The 23,580-nt window shown below is 43.8% G+C and overlaps 1 protein-coding gene across 1 annotated transcript in view; it reads left to right on the top strand.

Annotated features, from left to right (window-relative positions):
• Positions 1-4,711: 4,711 nt before the first annotated feature.
• Positions 4,712-23,580, top strand: part of LOC142934048 (voltage-gated inwardly rectifying potassium channel KCNH2-like) — an 88,320-nt gene continuing 69,451 nt past the window's right edge. Inside the window, exons 1-2 of the mRNA XM_076078405.1 lie at positions 4,712-4,787; positions 5,659-5,889. Coding sequence (XP_075934520.1) covers positions 4,712-4,787; positions 5,659-5,889 — 307 coding nt within the window. The remainder of the gene's footprint in view (positions 4,788-5,658; positions 5,890-23,580) is intronic.

Below are 23,580 nucleotides of genomic sequence, written 5' to 3'. Positions count from 1 at the left end.
ATTCTTTTCTTGTTAAAAAGAAATCTAGATTAGACATAGATTAGTCCCAACCGTCAACGTTACGTCAGCATTAGCCTTTTTCAAACAGCAGACGGCCTGTTGAGCCGTTTTCAACCCATGAAATACAGATTTTTCCTAAATTTTGTAAGAAATGTCAATTTTACATTGATGTGCATCATCACAGTACAATCATATAATTTAGTTTACAGCTCAAAGAACATGTTGACGTGTGCAGTACCTAATTCAAGAATACTATTTATACCACTCCTGCTGACGTGCCATCTCTTTAGTGGAGCGGTTTATAGATGGTACCACACTGATAACATGATAGCTCTATCTGTTCCCTCCGGCACGGTAAAGACAGTCTGGTCAACTTTACCCAGACAATCAAAGTTAGTGGTGGCAGCACATCCATCCCACCTCCCTCCCTCACCTCCCTCGCCTCTCTCCGTCTCTTTGTCTCTCGCTCCTTCACAGGTGATACTGAAGCAGCTGGTTGAAGCAGCAGTAGAGCTCGAGTCCAAACACATCTTCCACCGGGACATAAAGGTTTAGAACGTCCTGAGAGAGACCGGCTCTGTCCGCCTCATCGACTTCGGCCTGAGCTGCTTCTTCAAGAAACAATCTTGTTATGATGTGTTTTATGGATTTTTCATATGAACTCTACTTTTACATTCACACTTATGGAACATTTGGTATTTTTCAACCTGGACCCTTTTTCCCCGTGTGTTTGGGTCTCAATGGCAAATGGGGACAACTCTTTTTTAATTGGTCCAGTATTCTGTGAGAACACTGCTGCTTGCAGGCGCAAAAAGAGCTGCAAGGGCAATTGTGCTGCTTCATTGTAACGTAATGGCCACTAAAAGTGCTTATTTTATCCACTGACAGGCTCAGATTGTTAGAACAAGTGTCTGACAACTTTATGCAAAGAACCCTACAGAGAATTAAAACCTTTTTCTTTACCGTTCGCTTCATCTGGTCTGTTTGTTACTGTTCCCAGTCACGCTCAAGGAGAAGTCTCTTTGTGAAATCTTAATATGGGGCGGCAAAAGTTCCTACTCTTTACAGCATTCTTGAAATCATCTTAATATTCAGGCATGATGTTGAAAATCATTTAGATAACACTGAGCTATGCTTTCTATACTCCGACACAACAAACTCTGCTCTACTCTGCTGTGTTTCCACCGTTGTCTTCCAGCAACACGTCACGACTCTTTCCATAATGTTATCAGACCCTTCTAATAACGATCACAGCCTGTGAGCGGCTAAAATACGCACTTTTAGTGGAACCCAACTTGCCCCGAGGATTATATTGCAGCATGTGAGCGGCTGCCGTCCACAGCACTCTCGCTCAACACTTCACAATTTCAAAAATTGTAGCCCACATTAGTCAGTCAGACACACAAAAAGTGGGAAAATATGTTCCAGGCTGAAAAATATGTACGTTACCCTTTAACAACAAAGACATGGTCTTCATCCTCCTTTTTTCTTTGGGTGTGTAGCGCACTGAACTATGTCATTTCATATTTCTTGCTAATTTACTATCAGGGTGTCTATGTAAAATCATTTGCTTTAAATATGTGTTTAAGTTCATTCATATTTGTATTACTTCAGTAGGTAATGTTATTAACTACTGAACGGTATGCTTGCTAACTGTAAAGGGAAGAAAGTTGGTGTACTGACCCTTTAGAAGAAAGCGCTGTCACTTTAAGAGAGTTTAGAGAGAACGTGATGTATGCAGGCTGAAGGAAAAGATGTGCTTGTGCTTAACCGTGGGGTTTGAAAATAAAAGTTGCAAAACGAAGATGGACGTGTTGTTGGACGGTTCATTTTAAGGGTGCAACAGGTGCAGCCGCTCACATCCATCCACAGTGGTTGAGCAGTGGGCCTACATGGCCCTGTCCCACCAGTGTGGCGGATGGGAGTGGTCCTGTTCCACCAAAAGCTTCCTCCCACTGAAGATCAGTGAGAAGCTGTCCATAGGTAAAAAACAAAATGAAAATAGAAACACACGCAGAAGGTTTGGGCAAAAGCAAACAGCAAGATGAGGCTCCAGTTAAAGAAAACAGACCGATTATTGTAGACAGACCTCAGTGTCAACATAACAGGAATGGAACGACATTCTGTGTTATTCAGCAACAGTGACACTGTTGCTGCAACAGTGACACTGTTGCTGAAAAGGGAGGACTTTTTACAACCTCATTTCAGAACAGACTAAATGTCCTTCACTTCCTTTGTTTTGTGGCAGGAATCTCAGAGACTGAAAGCTCAAAACCTGGACAAATAAAGCCAAAACAATAATACACCACTAGAGGGTAGACGGACAAGTGAAATATGTCTTTCTGATCTCTGTTCTCCTTCTGTGTGTCCAGGTTGTCAGGATCTGCTGAGCAGCATCCCAAGCTGGGGCAACATCAGGCGCCACCCCAGCGCCACACCCAGGGTGTTGTGAGCTGTACAAGTTTCTCTGTTAAACATCTGCTCCTGTCACTGTTTTCTTCCTGACAGCAAGGGAGTCATATCGGCGTTAAATCATCAAACTCATGCGATTTGTTCTCCTGCATCGACCCCAGCCGTCCGAGGAGAGGGGATCTGAGAGCTGGGGCTCGGCCAGGAGCTGCTGCAAAGGTGGAGCTCTCAGCTCTACTGAGTCACTGGATGCCATTGAGGTCATAGAGGCCCATACTAATAAATGTGACATAAACAAACACCGCATGGGTCTTCTCTGTCTTTAGACTGCAGAGAATCATGAAGGTCTTTTGAATCCTTAAGTAACAAAGACATTTTAGCTCCAAAGACACAATAAAAGTAATTGTGTTCTGGCAAAAAAACCACATAAACTAATGAGTAGCTGGGCAGAGCTTTAATAACTTTCCAGTTTTAATGCTCGTCTTTGTTTCATTTCTGCTTTTAGTACAGAACAACATCGTTCCTCTTGGTCGTGAATACTCTTCACAATTTAAATTGACTAATTATACATCCATGTAAAATAAATAAAGTCATGATTACAGGTAATCATAGCCTACATGATTGATAGGCTAAAGTGAAACATCAAAATTGTCATTTGCTGTGTTGGATTTGATTGATTGGATGAATCAATATCACATACATTTGAGATGACAAACTGGTTGAAGGCGCTTTGCTGAAGGATAAGAGTCTCTTTGATAAGTTCGTCTTAACACTTAACACTCAGTTCATCTTGGATGTGAGATGAACTGTTGTGCTAAGTTGCATTTTGGTGACGAGAACCGTGTGAAGAAAAAAAGTGAGCTCAATATAGAGACATGTGGGTTAACAACTGTAAAAACACAATAACAAAAAGGACTATTGTGATAGTCAGCTGGGTAGATCACACACAGGATGTGAACATTTCATTCAAATAAAACACTTTCAATCGATGGGTTTTCTCTTTCCTTTACACTTTATGAACCCAAACTAAAGCAACTCTTTAGTCCCTTACAGCACACACACTGTCATTACAACATTCGTCCAGTAGATGTCCCTTGGTGTAAGTAAGAAGGAGCTGCCCCACATCCCCCTTCCTTTAGAAACACAGCAGCACTGAGAGAAGTGATTCTACTCCTGATGTGACCACTACCACTCCTACAACACTCTTCTCTTGTTGTCCTAATCCTGGTGTGAAACTGCCACACTCATTTGATCTGATAATGTCTCTGCTTTTCTTGCTTTCTCACTTGTGACACCCACATTTAATCTGAAACAATTCATTTTCAATTCAATTTAATATATTTTGTATAACCCGAAATCACAAATTTGCCTCAGAGGGCTTTACAATCTGTTCTCATGTGACATCCTCTGTCCCGGGACCCTCACATCACAACAGGAAAAAACCTTTAACGGAGAGAAAAGAGAAAGAGCAACAGAGGAGGATCCTCCATCAGGATGAACTGTGATAGACGTCATGTGTACAGAATGAACAACATAACAGAGTTACAACACAGTCAATGCATTTGACAGAAATGATTGATGTAACGAGAGTAGTAAGTGTAATAACAAGGCACAGGGACACCAGTGAATGCTGTCTCTAAAGGACAAACACCTACCCTCATCTCTGTAAATGATCTTGCCTCCTTCTGAAATGATTAAAGTCCCTTAACCTTCATAGGAGGACATGTGGGCTGAGTCTGTTAAAGAAGAAACAAAATGTCTGGAAGAATAAACATAAACTCTACTGGTCACATGTATTTCTCCTTTTCGCTTACAGAGGATTTAATTACTTGTCTTACTTTGGAAACGTATTTATTGGTTTTGTTGTGTACTTTAACCTGTAGATAATACTAAGAAGACATTTCTTACTGTGAACTGTGTAGAATGTGTTGGGTCGACCGGTTGTTTAGATATTGATAGTAGTATTATCAGAAGCAGCAGTAACAGCATCTATGGATGCTAGTTATAGTTAAGAGATACTACATCGTAAATAGCCTACTTTTGCCCGGACCAATCAGAGGAAAGGATTCGGATTATGGGCGGGCCTGCGGTCAGGATGGAGAGAGCGTTAGAGAGGAGAGAGAGAGAAAGAGGGGAGCAGACGATGTGGTGAAGTCTGACCGCACAGAAGCCCAGGGCACAATCACAGCTGAGACAACTTTTTATTTTGCAAGAGAGCGTGTTTGACGGATCAGAGCAGCTCGGAACAGTTTGGGTTTCAGCCAAGTAGAGCCCGAGGGGGTTCCATCACCGAGTCCGAACCATGCCGGTGAGACGGGGCCATGTGGCGCCTCAGAACACTTTCCTGGACACCATCATCCGCAAATTCGAGGGACAGAGTAAGTGCAGCGGTCCGTCATAACAATACATGGATCACCTGAGAGCACACGGCCGCTCTGGAGACAGAGGTGCTGTTAGGGTCTCTGAAGCTGGCGCCCGCTCTCCTCTCAGCAAGGTGATCCATGGATTGTAGTCAAATACAACTTTTTTTTTTATATTGAAACATGTCAATATAATTCAATACTAGGTACTATTTTAAAGGGACCCATTGTGTACACAACACAGGCTCGGTCTATATTCTGCATTAGATATGATATCTTATTATGAGCTTCATTTAAGTTGATTTCATGGTTTTGCTGATGGGAGCAAAGATGAGCGCCAGACTGAGCAGCCATGAGTCAGAATCAGGCATGGAAACTGGTAACGACTTCATTATTTGGTGTAACTTTGTAATACTTTGTGTATCAGAGAGTCATTAGCTAAAGTGCTAACGATAGAGAGTCACTGTGGCGTCGCTGAGTACCTGCTACGGGGGATGTGTTTTAGGGCTTGGAGATGTTTTGATGGTTTTCTTCATAGTGCTTAATAAGGTACTGAACTCATTGTAGGGTGTTCAATTGGTAGGGGTTTGGTTATGGGCTTGTTACTGCATAGATCAGGTGTACGATGTGGGATAAGGTCAAAATAAAGTAGAGCAGCGCACACTTTGCCAAAGGGCCGGTACCGGCATGAGTAAACCAAATGTCTGGCCCGCGGGCCACCTGTTGGGGTTTGGTGAATGTGCATCTGTCAAAGCTATGTTTCATATACTGACACTATTTGGGGGTGATTTTTTAAGGTTAAAAAATGTCAGTCACACACCATGTGTGTTTGCTGTGCTTTTTTTGTCCTCCTAATCTCTCCTTTCTTCTCTTTCCTCTTCCTCCACAGATCGAAGGTTTATCATCGCCAACGCACAGGTGGAGAATTGCGCCATCATCTTCTGTAATGACGCCTTCTGTGGGATGTGTGGTTACACCCGGGCTGAGCTCATGCAGAAGCCCTGCACCTGTAGCTTCCTCTATGGCCCTCACACCAAGAGACCGGCAGTGGCCCACATGGCTAAAGCGCTGCTGGGAGCCGAGGAGAGGAAGGTGGAGATTTCCCTCTACACTAAAGATGGTAGGATCCTGTCAACCCTGATTTTCATACACTCGTACAGTGCCTGTTAAATACTTGCTGGTTCAGAACGGGCAGAATGTTTGGCTTGTGGTGTTGCTGCTCATACAAACCACAGCAGGGGGGGGGGGGCGCTGCCTTATATACTGTCGGGTTCACATGTATTCAGTGGAGACACGTCCTGATTGATTAGAGAAGTGTATTGATCGTTATTGGAAATGCCTCCAATACAGCCTAAAGTACTGGATCAGGTATCTTCTGTACTTCCTGCCTGGTTGATACTGCACACGTACAAACTAATACTACATACCTGTGGTTAAACACTCTTGTGAACCTGTCACAGCTCTGTCACTTCTTCCCACCTTTCACTCACCTAATTAGTTCATTCAGGGCACCTGCCAGTCACACTCACCTCATCAGCTCATCACTCTCACCTGCTCACTCTACCTCTTCACTATTTAAACCCCTGCCTCAGACACACTCACTGCCAGATCGTTCTTTGCTTACATGCTCAACTTTCCCGCACTCACCCTTGGACTGATTCCCTGTTGCCGACCCTGCCTGTCCCGGACTACCTCGCCTTGCTTCTGCCCTGGAAACTTACTCAGCCCTTCTGTCCTTGACCCCGAGAAACCTGTCGTGGATTCTGCCAGAGCATATTCTACCTGTCGTGCGTTTCTAATAAAGAACTTAAATCAAACCAGTCCGGGTCTTGTCGTACTGCTCCTGGGTCCTAACTACACCCGTAACAGAACCCTATTTTTTCCCTTATGATGCTACAACAAATTTGTGTGAGCAATAAATCCATACGGACGTTAGCTGTTGGGCAACACAGTCCTGATTGACTAAATATCGAAAGTAAAAGCTAACATTAACGGAGATCGTGTTGAGTTACTGTATGATGCGTTCAAGCTCCATTCAGTAAAAATGAGTATTGGGTTAAGGTAAATTATAATATAAAAGAAACAAACATGGGGCTAAACTGCACCATCAGGGATGTCAGTGTAGAGTTAGTCGTAAATAGAGGAATTTGTCACAGAATATGTAGGCAATTTATGACTAAACCACTGCACACAAACTAAAATCAAATCAAATTTACCTACGCACAGCACGCTAAAGTGACTCAAACCACACAATAAGATATGCATGCAAGAAGCCAACTCTACCGTCCTCCTTCAGCACAGCACAAAGCCCCACAAGACAATAAACAGAAAATGGCCCAGTCAATTGATTTGTTTAAATAAAACAAACTAAATCTAATAAGCATGGGAAAAACAGTGGTTGGCTCCTCTAGTGTCTTTGTTTAAAACTAAAAATAAACAATACATTATACCAAAAGGAACCTTTAAACAAACATTTGATAGAACATGCAATGTAAATGTAATTATCTACCTTTCTAGACTGGCCACCGTCCCCTCTAGCAGATAACACATGTTTAACCATTATCTCACACACCTTTGATTTAATGCTATGACCTAAAACGAATACATCATGTTTCTACAATTTCACTCTTAAAATCATGCTTTTAAACATATTTAAAAAAGGAAAGAAAGAGAGCTACCAAATCAGTCACCAAACAAAGGCTGGCCTCAAGGCTGATCAGCTGCTCTCTCAGGTTTGTCTGAGTTCAGGAGGAAAGGCCCAGGTGAAGGTACCACCCCCTTTTATTGCCCCCTGTTGCGTGGGTCCTAATGGTAGGCTGCCTGTTACCTGCCTTCAGTATTTGACCTGGGAAAAAAAGGCGCGTTAGATGTGTGGATCCGCCTGGCGGCCCATATCCTGTGCGCATGGCCGAACTGAGTGAGACAGTACGGCGGATCTGCCGACCTGAGGGCTGATCCGCCGCGGAGTCGACTGCTATCTGGGTACTGGCTCAAGTAGCTCCTGGAATTTGACAGGGAGAAGGGTTGGCTGGGCAACAAACTCCGAGCATGGGCCAATGTACCGTCAGAGGTGCTTAAGCCACTCCTCGCTGTGATTTTCCCTCAGCTGGATACTAAGAGGGTGGGGCTGTTAACCAGGGTCCCTTTCCTAATAAATCGTATCACTCGGATATCACAAACGTATCTGTATTATGCAAAGGGAAAAAGAGATAGAAAGAGACATGCACGACCATCAAACCCAGCCAATTTCTAGTGTGTTTCAAAGGCAAAATGCGTGATACAGGCTATATAATGTCAGTCTACTGACTTTTGAGCTCAGTCTGAACTCTAGCCTCCAGCTAAGTTTGTCTTGTTGGTGGAGAGGTAACTGGTTTTGCAACCAACTGAGTTGCATCTGAGATTCTCCGTTACCATCAGATAATACCTGTCCACACCAAGAACCTGGCGGGCTCTCTTGTGGGCTCCGTAGCCTGTGAGCTGTTTCCAACGTTGGTATGGCAGCCATCCACACAAGAAACGGTGAGTGAAAAAGTGGTCTGGAGTAGGGCGATGAAGGATGCTTGTTTAAAGTTTTAAATATATATCAGCGTGAAGAAAACAACTTAATTAGCAGCTGAGGTGGACGCAGGAGACCGAGGAAGAAACAGAGGAGAGCATGTGATGGCGTCCTCACGGCCATGACACTTGTAACAGTGATGGACATTGCAGAAGAGCTGACAGTACATCATTGTCAAGAAGAACAATCACTATAAGGCATTATAGTAATGAAGACATTTCAACAAGCAGCAACATGAGACCCGCCAAACCGTGGCTTTGTAAACTGTAATAAGAAGAATAATTAAGTAGTGCAGCCTATGTATTTATTATAGATTGTTAAGTTATACATCAGCAACATAATTATTATTTATGCAGAGCCAGATGCTGACGACGGTCCTGGTTGTGGTGCAACAGAAGATGACACAGGGACAGAGCTGGAAGGCTACATGTGCACTGAAAAGAAAAATAGATTGATAGAATACAACACATCATTTTACAAAAGATGTTTTTACAGTTACATTTGTCTGTGTCGACAATGACTTTAAGTTTTATGGCTGTATAGATATCATTATTTCCAAGTTAACTTTTGATGCAGATCATGCCACTTTTTTCTGGCGTGGTGCTGGCCTGTTTCCTGCCTCAGCAGGCCGGACAACAGAGGCAGCAAACCTACGCAGGCAGGACATCCACTCATCACAGGCTATAGCTTGGTGCTTGTTTTGTTTCAAAGCCATCTGCCATTGATTGAGAAAAGAAAGGTTCCGCTTACACCAGACCAGTTTCAGTTTATAACTATCCATTTTTATTACACAGTATAACTCAGTAATATAAAACCCCCTGGGCATATGTGAATCAGCAATTCTAACAAAGTTTCACATTCTGCTTCAAAGTCTCAGTGCGTGCTGAAGGTCGCGTTCTAAAGGAGCCAACAGAACCACATCATCTGCAAAGAGCAGACCCGCAAAAAACCTTGTTATCCTGTCGAACAGGATTGGTGGATGTGAGTGTTGGCGGAGGCCAACACTCACTGGAAACATGTTTGACTTTGTATGTGGACACAGCTTTCACGTTGCTTATACAAGGACCGGATGGCTTGTAGCTACGACCCAGGTACCCCGTATTCCCGCAGTAACCCTCACAGGACTCCCGGAGGGATACGGTTGTGGGCCTTCTCCTAGTCCACAAAACACTTGTAGACTGGATGGGCAAACTCCCATGAGCCTTTCAACAGACCTGCAAGGGTAAAGAACTGGTTCACTGTTCCACGGCCGGGTTGGAATCCGCATTCCTCCTCCTGGATCTGTGTTTCGACATTCGGTCGGAGCCTCCTTTTCAGCAACCTGGAATAAACTTTCAGTGTGATACACCACTAATTGCAGTATACTCTCCGATCCCTCTTTTAGAAAATGGGAACCGCCACTCTACAGGCACTGTCCCCGACCTCCGCTGAAGATGCCTGCAAGCCAAGACAGTCCAACAATGTCCAGAGCCTTCAGCATCTCAGGGCAAATCTCATCCAGCCCCTTGTCGCTGAGGAGCTTTTTGACGATCTCAGCAACCTCTGCCAGGCATATGGATGAGTCTTCCCCTGAGTCTTTAAACTCTGCCTCCTCCATATAGGATGTGTCGGTCAGGTTCAGGAGTTTCAGGAGTTTCCAGTGCTCGACGATATCCCCAGTCCGGGTAGACAGTTCTCCTACCCTGCTGAACACGTTAGCCAAGCTCTGCTTTCCCTTTCTGGGTCGTCTAACGATTTGCCAGAACTTCCTTGAGGCCAACCGAAAGTCCTTCTCCATAGTCTCCCCGAACCCTTCCCAAACCCGGGTCTTTGCCTGCAGTCCTTCTAGCGAACCGGAGCCGTGTGGGGCAGCCAAGCCAAAAGACCTCCTTCTTCAGCTTGACAGCCTCCTTCATCTCTTAGGTTGATGCCACGACAGGCACCTATGACTTTGCGACCACAACTCCCAGCAGCCGCTTCCATAACAGAGGCATTGAACACGGCCCACTCAGATTCCATGTCCCCAGCATCAGGATACTGCTGCCCACTGGCTGCGGTAGGAGGATAGCTAATTAAATGTCCTTGTGGTAGTCAGCGTCTGTTCAGTTTGTCATATTTATAGGCCTACATACAGGGAGAGCCTCAGAGTTAGAGTGGGTTGTCTTCCAAACAGAGGACTGGTGGTTCGATCCTCCTCCAGTCCATGTCGAAGTGTCCTTGGGCAAGAGACTGAACCCGAAATTGCTCCTGAAGGCTTTGCCATCGGTGTGTGATTGGTTGTGAATGTGAATTAGTTAATTCCTGATGCGCAGGTGTCCCTTTGTGTGAAAAGTCTCTGCAGTCAGTGTATGAATGGGTGTGAATGGGTGAATGCTGGCATAAAGCGTTTTGAGTGGTCGGAAGTCCAAATTGAAGCAGCTGTTGATCACTTGCAGCCCCTGCCAGTCAGTTAAGAGTTGGGAGGAGTCAGCAGTCAATGACGTTATGAAATTGTCAACAAAATATGTTTTTAAAAAGTCTCTCTCACACACACACACACACACATTAAAAGACACCAGATTACATACAATGACCACAGAGTGGTCATTATAGGGAGGTTAAAGGGGACCTTCACAGCTTCCACTCCCTGCATTAATGTAATTAGACTGTTGCTCCTCACAAACAAGTGAAAGATGAGCATTTAGGACCAGATACTGTTGTGTGCTGAAATGAGGCAACGAGAGAAACTTTACAAGGAATGGTAATGTGTTTGAATGTATAGATTTTTCTTCCCCCAGTTGATCTCCCTATTTTGTTTCTTTTCTTTTTTGGTTGCATATCCACAGGGGAAATGAAAACCTGACATGTAAACATTTTTAAACAGCCAGTCACAGGTCATGGCCGATCAGCTGAAACCCGGCCGGATTGATTAAGGGTCATGAATCTTGATCTTCAAAAGATATTATTAAATTATAGTATTAAATTCTCTCTTTTCTCTCTCTTTTCTTTCTCCGGATGCAACAAAACATAAATGCCTACATGATGCCTGAAACCAAAACCACGTTACAAATGAAACCCAGATCCTATCTCAGTGAATCAAGCTCCGCCATTAACCGTCCAGAAGTCCACTCTCAGATCTCACTGCAGTCTGGCTCCCTAGTGCTACTGGTGTGGGAGTCCTTTATAGATCGATCATTTCATGAATAATTAATATCCAGGAGTCAGGCACTCTGACCTCATTATGAAGTGTAATGGCCTTGTTCAGTGGTTCTCAAACTTTTTCTGTCGCGCCCCACTTTGGAAGAAGAAAAATGTTCATGCCCCACCGCCCCAACAAAATCGTAACAAAATGGTCTGTTTAATTTTTATTGAAATAACATTTTTTGACTCCTCCGTCTGTGCTTTTTCAAATAATAGAATAAAGAAAATTGCAATCACTTGTAAGTAAACCAGATTGCTCCATCAGACAAAAACAAATAAAATGTGCAATCACTTTGTTAGAACAATGCAAATAAAGTTATATCTGTGCAAAAAAGAACTACAATTTGGCAACAAATAGCTTATTGCAATTGGCTGCAATTAACCTGTTTTGCACTAAACATCTTTTCAAGATAACAATAAAGTTCAACCTGTGAAAAACTAAACAAGTTTCATACTATCCGCAGCTAGAGTTTTCAGACATAAAGCACAGACTGGTCTCTCATCTCCTATCGCGTTCACTGTGAAACCCAGAGCAAGATAACCCCATCATATTTTCTTCTTGGCTGCTTGCTGTTCGTCTCGGATGCATCGCTTTTCTGTTCCCGCCTGCCAAATGTCTCTTCATTTGGAACACTAAGGCACACATGTGAGTCGCCAAGGATCATGACCGTCGCGCATGCGCAAGCGTAACCTGTTAACGGCGTAACGTAAACATTTACACGAAAGTACAGGCATTTCGCCATGTATTTATTAATTACTTAAATAAAAATAAAAATAAAAAAAGATTCTGCATTTCCCCCTGCGCCCCACCTGTAATATGACCGCGCCCCACTAGAGGGGCGCGGTGAGAACCACTGGCCTAGTTAATCAATATTACTGCTGTTCCTCAGGTTAATGAGGGTTTTAAAAAACAACTTTTGAATGTCTGAGAATATCAATAGGTCATATCTAAACTCTTCTCTGAGAGATTTATATTTGTGTGTGTGTGTGTGTGTCTGTGTGTGTGAGAGAGAGAGAGAGAGAGATAGAGAGAGAGAGAGAGAGAGCAGTTGGAGTCATTATTCAATAAGAGATCATTGTGCTGCTTCACTAATACTATAGGCAAAGCAAGTTTATTTGTACAGCACATTTCAACAACAAGACAATTCAAAGTGCTTCACATAAAACCATTAAAAGCATCAAAACATAAGGCAAAAGTAAAGGAGATTTAAAAACAATTAAGAACATTCATTGAAACATTAAATATAGTCATTAAAACACAAAGAAGCAGTGTAAGAAGTAAAATGCAGGAAATTGATTAATATCCTTGAATCTGGTTCAATTAAAAGCAGCAGCAAACAGAAAAGTCTTCAGTCTTGATTTAAAGGAGCTGAGGGTCTCAGCAGACCTGCAGCTTTCTGGACTTTGTTCCAGATATGTGGAGCAGAAAACCTGAACGCTGCTTCTCCATGTTTAGTTCTGACTCTGGGAACAGGAAGTAGACCGGTCCCAGATGACCTAAGGGGTCGGGATGGTTCATAAGGTAGCAGCAGATCAGAGATGTATTTTGGCCCTAAACCATTCAGTGCTTTATAAACGAACAGCAGGATTAGTCAATTCTTTGTTGGACAGGAAGCCAGTGCAAAGACCTCAGAACTGGAGTGATGTGATCCACCCTCCTGGTCTTAGTGAGGACTCGAGCTGCAGCGTTCTGAATCAGCTGCAGCTTTCTGACAGACTTTTTACAGAGACCTGTAAACACACCGTTACAGTAGTCCAGTCTGCTGAAGATAAATGCATGGACAAGTTTTTACACATCCTGTTGAGACATAAGTCCTCTAATCCTTGATATATTCTTCAGGTGATAGTAGGCTGATTTTGTAATTGTCTTGATGTGGCTGTTCAGGTTGAGGTCTGAATCCATAACTACACCCAGATTTCTGGCTTGTTTGTGGTTTTTAACATCAGTGATTGAAGCTGAGCGGTGACTTACAATCGTTCGCCCTTGGTACCAAAAACAATTACTTCTGTTTTATCTTTGTTGAATTGAAGACAATTCTGGCACATCCAGTTGTTGATTTGTTCAATGCAGTTACCCAGCCCTTTTATGGGATTATAGTCCCCTGGTGACATAGTTATGTAGATTTTTGTGTCGTCTGCATAATTATGATAACACACTTAGTTGTTTTCCATAATCTGAGCTAGTGGAAGCATGTAGATGTTGAACAGAAGAGGCCCCAGTATTGAACCTTGGGGAACACCACATGTCATTTTAGTCAGCTCTGATGTGTAATTAGCTACAGACACAAAGTATTCTCGGTCCTTCAAGTAGGATTCAAACCAGTTAAGTGCTGTGCCAGAAAGTCCCACCCAGATTTTTAGTCTTTCTAGGAGTATGGCATGGTCGACCGTGTCGAATGCAGCACTGAGATCCAGTAATACTAAGACTGAACTTCTGCCATTGTCTGTGTTTAAGTGGATGTCGTTGAAAACCTTAACAAGAGCAGTTTCAGTACTGTGGTGCTGTCGAAAGCCTGACTGGAAAACATCAAAGCAGTTATTTACGGCCAAGAAGTTGTTCAGCTTTTTCAATTATTTTACTTTAAAATGGGAGGTTTGATATTGGCCTATAATTTTTCATTGTTGCGGAGTCTAAATTAGCCTTCTTTAGGAGTGGTTTAATAACTGCAGTTTTTAGGGCTTGTGGGAAGACACCTGAGAGAAGGGATGTGTTTACTATTTGTAAAAGATCAGTGGTTTTGAAACGCAGTTTGAAATATTTTTGAAAAAGTGTGTTGGTAGAATATCCAAGCAGCAGGAGGATGACTTCAGATGTTGTATAATGTCTTCCAGGCTTCTACGGTCGATTGAATGAAATTGTGTCATGACATTTGAATGGATGTTATTCAGAGAAGGGGACAACACATATCCTGTGGTTGGTGTGGAGGCACTGACTGCTTGTCTAATTTTCTGAATTTTGTCAGTAAAAAGGGAGGCAAATTGATTGCATGCCCAGGTGGATTGGAGCTCAGCAGCTACCGACACTGGAGGGTTTGTTAGCCTGTCGACGGTAGCAAATAATGCGCATATATTGTTATTGTTTTTGGTTATGATGTCAGAGAAGAAGGACTGCCTTGTATTTCTAAGTTCCAAATTATAATTGCGAAGTCTCTCTTTATAGATGTCACAGTGAACCTGGAGATTAGTTTTTCGCCACCTGCGCTCAGCTTTCCGACACTCTCGTTTCTCTATTTTGACCAGCGTAGCATTTCTCCAAGGAGATCTTTGCTTACTCGAGACAACCTTCACTTTAGTGGGTGCAATGGCATCAATAACATTTTTAACTTTAAAATTGAAGCCATCTACAAGCTCATTGACTGAGATGCAAGAGAGGGCTGGTGTGGAGGAGAACTTCTGAATAAATAGTTCACTGGTGTTTTCATAGATGTAACGCTTTGTCACAACCTTGGTTTGGACATTTGTGTGCAAGGAGATTGCACTCTCAAAGAAAACACAGAAATGATCAGAGAGTGCAACATCAGTCACAGCGACCTTGGAAATGTTTACACCTTTGGTGATGATTAGGTCCAGAGTGTGCCCCCTGTTGTGGGTGGATCCTGTCACATGCTGAGTCAGATCATAGTTATCAAGGACACCACATAGTTCTATAGACCCTCTGTCCTGGGGATTATCAACATGGATATTGAAATCACCAACAATAACAACACAGTCAAAATCAATACAGATTTTAAACAGCAGTTCAGTAAACTCATCAAAGAAGGTTGCATAGTATTTAGGCGGTCTGTAAATGTTTAGGAATAAAGCTCGAGTGGAATTCAGAGTCACATATTCAAAAGAACTAAAATGAACAAAGGACATCTGCTTGCATTGAAGAGAATCATTAAATAAAATAGCAACTCCACCTCCTTTCTTATGTGCTCTTGTTTCACTCATGAAACTGAAGTTGTGAGGTGTTGATTCAATAAGAACAGCTGCTGTCAGGATCCCTGTCAGACCAGGCACCTCCCATGGCCACACCCCTGATTTGTACACAGCTACAGACACTTTAGTTGATTACCTCGGCTGACACACCCGACCCAGATCCCACTATGAGATCTGGCCAGTATTTGAACCCTGGTCCTCCAGACCCGTTTTGTCAGTCCGTACCATCTTCATTCCCGAACCATCTTGATACAGTCTTCATTCCCGATCCAGCTTCAACCCGGTACCGTCTTCTACCCTATGCCTACTCGCCGGCCTGCCTTCCGGTGTCGGTCCACGGGAGACCACACTGTCGATCTTGCCATCTGTCGAGTATAAAATAAAGTCTTTTCTTTACTTCAATTTCTGTCTTGTGGTCTAGCTATTGAGTCCTGTCCAGAACTCCCTTGACAGCTGCACTGTTATCTTGGTCCAACAAAGTTTCAGTTAAAAACAAAAAGTCTAGTTTGTGCCTAACAGTAAAATCATTGATTAAAAATATTTTTCCTGACAGAGACCTGACATTTAATAAAGCTAAGCTTAATGTGTTTAAAGCTTTATTTGGACAGGCTGACGAGGAATGAATTAGTGCTGGGCGGTATGGCCAAAAATCCATATCATGGTATTTTTAAGACTTTTTTCTGCCTCAATGCAGTGATCCTGCAGCTGAAATACCACCTTATAACCACATTATGGCGCCACAGCTTCTATTCGTTTTTAAGGCTGTAACTATGTATGAGTCGTTTGAATAACGCTAGAGCATTTAGAAAATGCAAAAGCCTAAATTCAGGAAAATATAATGTTCTCAGCTGGTCTGGCTGTGGGATCCACTGTCAATCCTTAATGACAAGCCGCGAACCAAAGACATTATTTTCACAACTGTAACGTTGAACGTACTGCTCTGCAGTGTCTTTCCTCGTCTCAGTCCCCTCTCTCATGGTGCATCTCACTCAGTCAGAATGCCCATATTTGATTAGCTGAACTGCATCACGTGATGTGATTCACTACCCGACAGCCTCTGCTGGCTGTTAAGTTTCGTTTCACGATAGTCACGTGGTCGCCCACTGAGCAATCACAGCACACTCTGCACCTCTCGGCAGAGCCTGTACATGGACACTGAGCGGCATGTAATGCTGACGTCATTATAGGACGGCCCGCCACTGGCTTAATGCATTAATTAAGTAAACTAACACAAGAACGGCCGGTCAACCGGCGGTGAACAGCTGTTTTTGTGGCGTGTCTTCCGTTCCGTCACTTCCTGTTTTCGACCGTAGGATTTAGTTGTCAGTAGGTGTTGTTTAGGTTTATTTCTTTAGTTATATATTGTAGCGACCCTTACTCAGGAAAGCTACGAGACGTTATTTTCTTGTGGTCCTTTATTTGCGGACAGTACACAGGCTTACTGTGGGCCGTAGCCTACGCCAACAAACAGTCAACACTGTTAACGTTCTGTCACATCTTTAACCATCTGCTCCCGGTCATAGACTAACTCTCTTCGTTACCAGCACAAAACACAACATCCCACCAGGCATGAGGCCTTCACTGACCTCCGTAAATGCAAGAACCAATCTTATATAACATCTTAGAACACTTTCTGTAAACACCATAACACCTAACATGACAGGTTAACATTATATGTCTTCAGTCCGTTACAATATATATATATATATATATATATATATATATAAAATAAAATAATATATATATATATATATTATTTTATTTTATTATGTTATTATCAGAACAGTGAAGAAAACGTTACACTGAAAATGCACACTCCGGTACAGTAGGTGGCGGTATGCAATATGCAAGTTGGTTGCCATCCGCCAATGTAATTTAAAGAAGAAGAAGAAGAAGCCGCTATATGTAGCCTACAGCTTCTTATCACCGTCTATGTACATTTATAACAAATACCACACATATTATGGTAATCAGCGTTGCATATGTGTCTGACCTAAATACCTTTTATTGTATTGGCGAACAATATATTTTGCTGCTTGTTGAAGAGCAACAGAAGTTGTTTCGGCTGTGCACCGGTATGACGGTATATGAAAAATTCATATCATACGGGAAATTGAAACCGGTATACCGGTTGAACCGGTATATACCGCCCAGCCCTAGAATGAATGTTAAGTTTGCAGATTCACTAGTTTCTTCGCAGCCTCACCTTTCTTTTTCTATAAACTATGAGGACTGGAATTGAGAAGGCTAGCTGCATACAGGGCCCCGACTTTTCCTGAAGAGAATCATTGGTGTCATTACCCTTGTAGCCTGGACCCAGAAGATATCAATTATTGCTTTTATGGTTGTGGGGGAAGGGCAGGGCACTCTAACTTCGCCGATTATGTCAAAACTGGCTGAGGACTTAGAGCCAGTGGCGGAGGTGGGGCTGGATGCGGAGGTGGAACTGGACATCGAGGGATTATAGGAGAGAACATGGGAGTGGGGCGAGGAGTGAGTTTGGTTGCAGCAGTGACCAGCTCTTTCATGTGGTCAGTGAACTCCAGGTGGGGGGAGGATGGGGAGAGTGTGGGTAGAGAGGAGGGGGACCTGGATGGAGTCTGGAGGGTGGAAGTAGGTGCTGGTGAGGGAGGTAAAGACTCCTCCTCTCGGAGGGGGGGATAAAGTGGGTGATCAGAGGCGGTCCCTGATGATGAGGTTAGAGACTCCTCCTCTTGGCTCTCCTTAGGCATCCTTCCCGTAAGGTCTCCATGGCGATGCTGTGTGGTTATCTCTTGTTTAGACTCCTCTTGTGTCTTGTCCTTGGCAGTGGGAACAGACGGATGACGTAAGAAGAAAAATAGGTTAGAGGTAAACAGTTTCACCCCTGACTTGTTCAAGCAAACTCCATGTGCCTTAAAAAGATGTCTGCGCTCCTAGAAAAGGTAGAAATTGTTGATAAAATGTACTGAATGGTCAGTACATGCAGTTGACAGCCATTTGTTCAGTGCAAACAGCCTGCTGAATCCTTCATCTCCTCCTCTGACTGGTGGAAGAGGGCCACTGATAAACACCTCAGCCTTCACAGAGCTGATTGTGTTTAACAGATCAATAAAGTCTCGCTTCAGAACTTCAGACTGTTGTTTCACAATATCACAGCTTCCTGTATGCACGATGATGTTTTTCACCGTGGGATGGTCAGCCACGATGTCCAGGATTTTGTCTCTCATGTTGGAGACCATATCTTTCGGAAAGCAGAGTATTTTGGTATTCTTGCTGCACAGTGTTCTGACATCTTTTACAGCATAGTCACCAACAATCAGAGTCTCAGCGGTCCTTGGCTTTGTCCGTCTGAGTGCAGGGGTTGAGGAGGAGTTCTGCCTGTGTGGTAGTGCAGGCCAGCCAGTCGCATCACAAATCTCAGGGCGCTGGGCTCTGCCTGTTAGTCGTCCTCCCACATCCTGAGGGTATGATTTCCTCTTCGGCTTTGCACCGAGGGATTTCCATGGAGGACTACCATTTGAAGATTCATTATCTGCGGTGGTGGTAGCTAGTGGTGGTGCTAGTTAGCTGTGTCTTAGCTTGCATTTTTCCAAGTTTTGAGTTCATGGTAAAGTGGTATCATTCCCACACTTTCAGTAGAAACAATATTTTTGAATTCTTCAGACTTGTGTGACTTCACATTTCACAGAAAATTGTACAATATCATCCATAAAATAAAGTACATATGCAGACAGCAAACAGCATATTTGTGTTTAACGTGCAAAAACAAAAAAATCATCAACACTCAAAGATTTCTCAAGAACTTACCATCTGAGAGATGCTGTAAACAGCATGTTCTATGTGTAACAAAAACTCAGCTGTTTATAGATGCACTTCATGAAAGCTGACACGGTATGATACTTTAAACTATGAAGAACATTTCTATTCCCTGTAGTATACTGGATGAAATAAAAAAACATCCAAGTTACAGAGGAATTGCTACTTTGTAAATACCATGAACATAACTTTCATACATGAATAAGTATGAAAAAGGAGGTATCATGTATCAAGCTGATACATGACATATGCTCTCTAAAAGTGAAGAGAAGCAGACAGAGAAGAAAGAAAGTGGAGGGGCGCTTGTGTTAGAATGGCAGGAACGAAGAGCATGATGTGTGTGTGCGCTGAGGTCACAGTGAAGGTCGTATCAATCTTTAGGGACAATGAGAGAAATAGGATCATCATTTTCATTAGAGCATAAGAACCATATCAACCAATAGAAATGATAAATAACGGATTAGAGATTAATGGAAAGAGGCAAAAGATTATCCAGGACTCAAACACACACACACACACACACACACACACACACACACACACACTCTTTCTGCTTATGCACAGCTTTAGGAACATATTGTAACATTCACCAAATGGATGTGTTTGAAGTGGAAATTGATTAATCTGGGTAGTTGGGAGGAAATAAATGAGCCACCACTACTGCAGTCACTGCAGTAATGCATCTCATTTCTCAATCCTTTTATGTAGTTTGTACCAGGAAATATGACGATCCTGTCGAACCTGCTACATGTATGAATGAAGTCATGAAAATGCTGTTGGATCAACAAAGCATGTGATTTTGGAAACAGTCATTTCAACAAGTGGCTTAAAACAGCAGTTATTTGTGTTCATGATGGGTGAACAAATTGTGTGACTTTAAGACAGGAGTCAACTGTTTGTTTCCTTCCAACAGTCAGCATTTTAACCCAAACCATAATATTCCCCTCACGAAGTTGTTTTTTTGCCTAAACCTTGCCAAACCTTAAACTTTAAGACAATAGACAAGCATTAATGTTGTCAGTGACTCCGCCACTAAATCCGTTTCTCCTCCTTATTTATTCAGCCATTGAGTGTTAAAAAAACAAAGCTAGGTAAAAAAATAAATAAACTACACCAAGCAAAACCCTAAAAGTGTTATGATTTCTTCCATATCTTTCAATTTGAACTCTTACTCCTCCAACTAAGCTCTGCTGGCAAGTTAAGTTTCAGTTCACAATAGTCATGTGCTCGCCCACTGACCAATCACAGCGCACGCTGCACCTCACTGCAGAGCTGCACCTGAAAACTGAGCTGCACGTAATGCTGACGTAGTTGTAGGCCAGCTAGCAGCTCTGACACGTCAAAGAATACACCCAACATGTCAAGCTAATGATCTGATTGGTTGAACACTATGACAATCAACAATATCGTCCCCATTCCCTTAAACTGCACATGGATTCACTTGTGAGTCTGCAGGCCTGGGTCTCTGTTCTTACCTAGAGACACAGAGGTGAGATCTGATTGGATAAAAGCTCTACTTAAAACAAGCTGCACTGGAAGCAGAGCAACTGAGGAAGACAGTAGCTGTGCAATGAGAAAATAAGATAATGGGAAAAATATTTTTATAAATTACAATACATGTAGTGTATTTAAGAAAAATTATTAAATTATAAAATAGCTATAACTTTGTGATTGTGTTTAGGCCAGCAGAGAAGGCTTTGCAGGCCCCGACGGCCCACCACTGATGTAATGTAATGTAATGTAAGAGTGTCTGCCCCCGGGACTGAAACTGGAAGCTGGTTCCACAGGAGAGGAGCTTGATTGCAGAAGGCTCTAGCTCCCTTTCTAGTTTTGGAGAGTCTAGGATATTTTTTAATTTAATCTACTGTAACTATATCATTAGATCATTTATTTTGGAGGTGTTCAGGGCCAAGTACGATAATTTCAGTTTTGTCTGAAATAAACATCAGAAAGTGGCAGGTCATCCAGGTTTTTATGTCCTCAAGGCATGCTCGGAGTTATGCACTTACAACTGCAGAATCACTATGCAATAATCACTATGCAATAATAACAGTATGTCAACTTCAACTTGTGCAGAGTACCTTTTGAAGCGTTTCGGACAATGGTGATGTTGTTCACTTGAATGCTGCCACTTGTACACTCCATATTTTAGATTCTGCATACCACAGTCCTTTATGTATAACCAACTCTGTCCCGTACTAAACATTGTACCCGTAGTGATTTGGTAGGTCCTCATAAAGTCTCTGCAGAAAACTTAATTTGCACAATTTTGTGTAGAAAGCCGTGATGGGTAAATTTCTCTTTATATGTAATTTCCTGAGGCAGATTTCCAGCAGTCTTCAGCTTTGTTCCATCAGGTGGCGTCCCAAAATATTCACTCTGTATTATTGAACATAGTTAACCCAGAGTTAACAAAGCCAGTTGATAACCAATGTCATGATACCAGTTGTCAGGATCACGAATATTCTCAGGCCTCAGTTAGCAAGGTAACCCAAAGAGAGCTACACTAAGTGGAACTTGCTTGGTGATAGATGTATGGTCAGTGTGATTATTCAATCAGTGAGCCTCTGTGTGCATCTATGTTGGATCTGATCATTAACCTGTATACCTCATCAGTATTCCCTATTCCTTGTTGCCTGTGTCATTGATGTGCTTAATCCAAATCTGTTCTATTTCATCCTTTCTGACCACCAGAGGCAGTGCTCAACACTAGCTATCTTCTGTCTTGCGCAGGTCAAGTCTTTTATAACAACAAAGTCACCTGCGACCTCGGATGACCTCCATCGTCCATAAGTTCCGGTGTCATCCTGAGATCAGTTATTTTTTATTTTCTCGCTATGCAGGCTAACTACCATGGTAGCATAAGCTTGAGATAGCTCAGATGAAGTCGCTTCTCCTGACCCTCCACCCTAGTGCAGGGAGGGCTGAGGCACCAGGTCCACCCGCGGCTGAGCTGGGTTCAGAAGAGGACGTTATCTCAGTGGCAGCGTCAGCCAATGTCTTTACTAAGTACAGTGAAGAGCGGTCCACCCATGCTTCTGGGCCTGGCTCCCATTCCTCAGCTCATAGTTCTTTGGAGGGGGCAGTCGATAGCTCCATGGGGTCTGTCATTCGCATGGCGCTGGCACGCCTGCAGTTGGATACACAGCAGCCGGAACCTCCGCCTGCAAGTGCCTTCTTCAGGCGTGTTCCCGCCCCCACCACCTTTACTGTTATTCCCTCCGAAGAATATCTGAAGGAGTTGCATGCATGCTGGAAAGACACCAGGACTCTCTCCTGTCTTAAATCAGATGGCCGAACTCTGGTGGCCATGCAGGATGCGGCAAAATTTGGCCTCACCCGTATGCCAGCCATTGAGCCGACTATTGCGTCCCTCATAGTTTCCCCTGAGGAGACTCTGAGGCCCGATGCCAGGTGCCCTCGACCCCAATGTCTGGTCACAGATGACCTGCTCTCCAGGGCTTACGACACAGCAGCGCGCATGGGCCGCATCGGTAACTCCCTCTCACCTCATGCTTGCCCTCTCAGCTTCTCTGCAGCAGGATACTTTCAATGCTTCTGCCACCAGCCTCAGTGATGCTTCACTGCAGGCGTTTGCGCTCATGTCGAGGGAACTTGGGCATCTGATGTCCACCCTTGTTCAGACTCGCCGCCAGGTTTGGCTGACGCAGTCACCCCTATCGGAGACATGTAGGAGGACCCTCCGTACTGTCCCAGGGGAGCCTGAGGAGCTGTTTGGGTCAGCTGCTCTACAGGTGCTTCAGTGGACTGTTCAAGCTAGTCAGACCAGGCAGCAGTTCTCTGGTCTTCGCAGGGACATGCCCGCACCCCTAGGGGTCCCACTTCAGCCCCCCGAGGCCGTTTTCAGCTCCCAGCTCACCCCAGTAGCCGCCACGGGCCTCAGTGTCCCACTGAGAGGCCGGCACACTACCAATACAACCTTACCTACGTCCCCTCCAGGAAACGTCCAAACTTGGGGACTAACAGTCCCCCCCCCCCCCCCCCCCCCCAAAGCCTCCAGAGGCAGGGGGGCCAGGAGATGATGTCTCCGGGCCGGCTGTCCAAGCAGCAGATCAGCTACTGGGCAGCTCATGCTTCGGACCCCTGGGTGGTGTCCACCCTAACCCAGGGGTACAAGCTTCATTTCCGACGCCGGCCCCCAGCCTTCAGCCGGGTCAAAATGGTCACCGAGCACCCAGCATCCCCGATCCGGCAAAATCCCTAGCCCTGAGCCAGGAGTTAGCCGCACACCTGGCCAAGGGTGCAATCGAGATGGTGGACTCCCTGTTACAACCCGGGGGGTTCTACTCAACTTATTTTCCAGTCCTAGATGTGAGGGGACTCAACAAGTTTCTGAAGATGTTGCCATTTCACATG

The sequence above is a fragment of the Anarhichas minor genome, unplaced genomic scaffold, assembly GCF_050575085.1.
Source record: "Anarhichas minor isolate MPS153535 unplaced genomic scaffold, ASM5057508v1 ptg000006l, whole genome shotgun sequence".
Classification (NCBI taxonomy): Eukaryota; Metazoa; Chordata; class Actinopteri; order Perciformes; family Anarhichadidae; genus Anarhichas; species Anarhichas minor.
The sequence above is the reverse complement of the archived record's forward strand: the minus strand, read 5'-3'. Positions and strand labels throughout refer to the sequence as shown.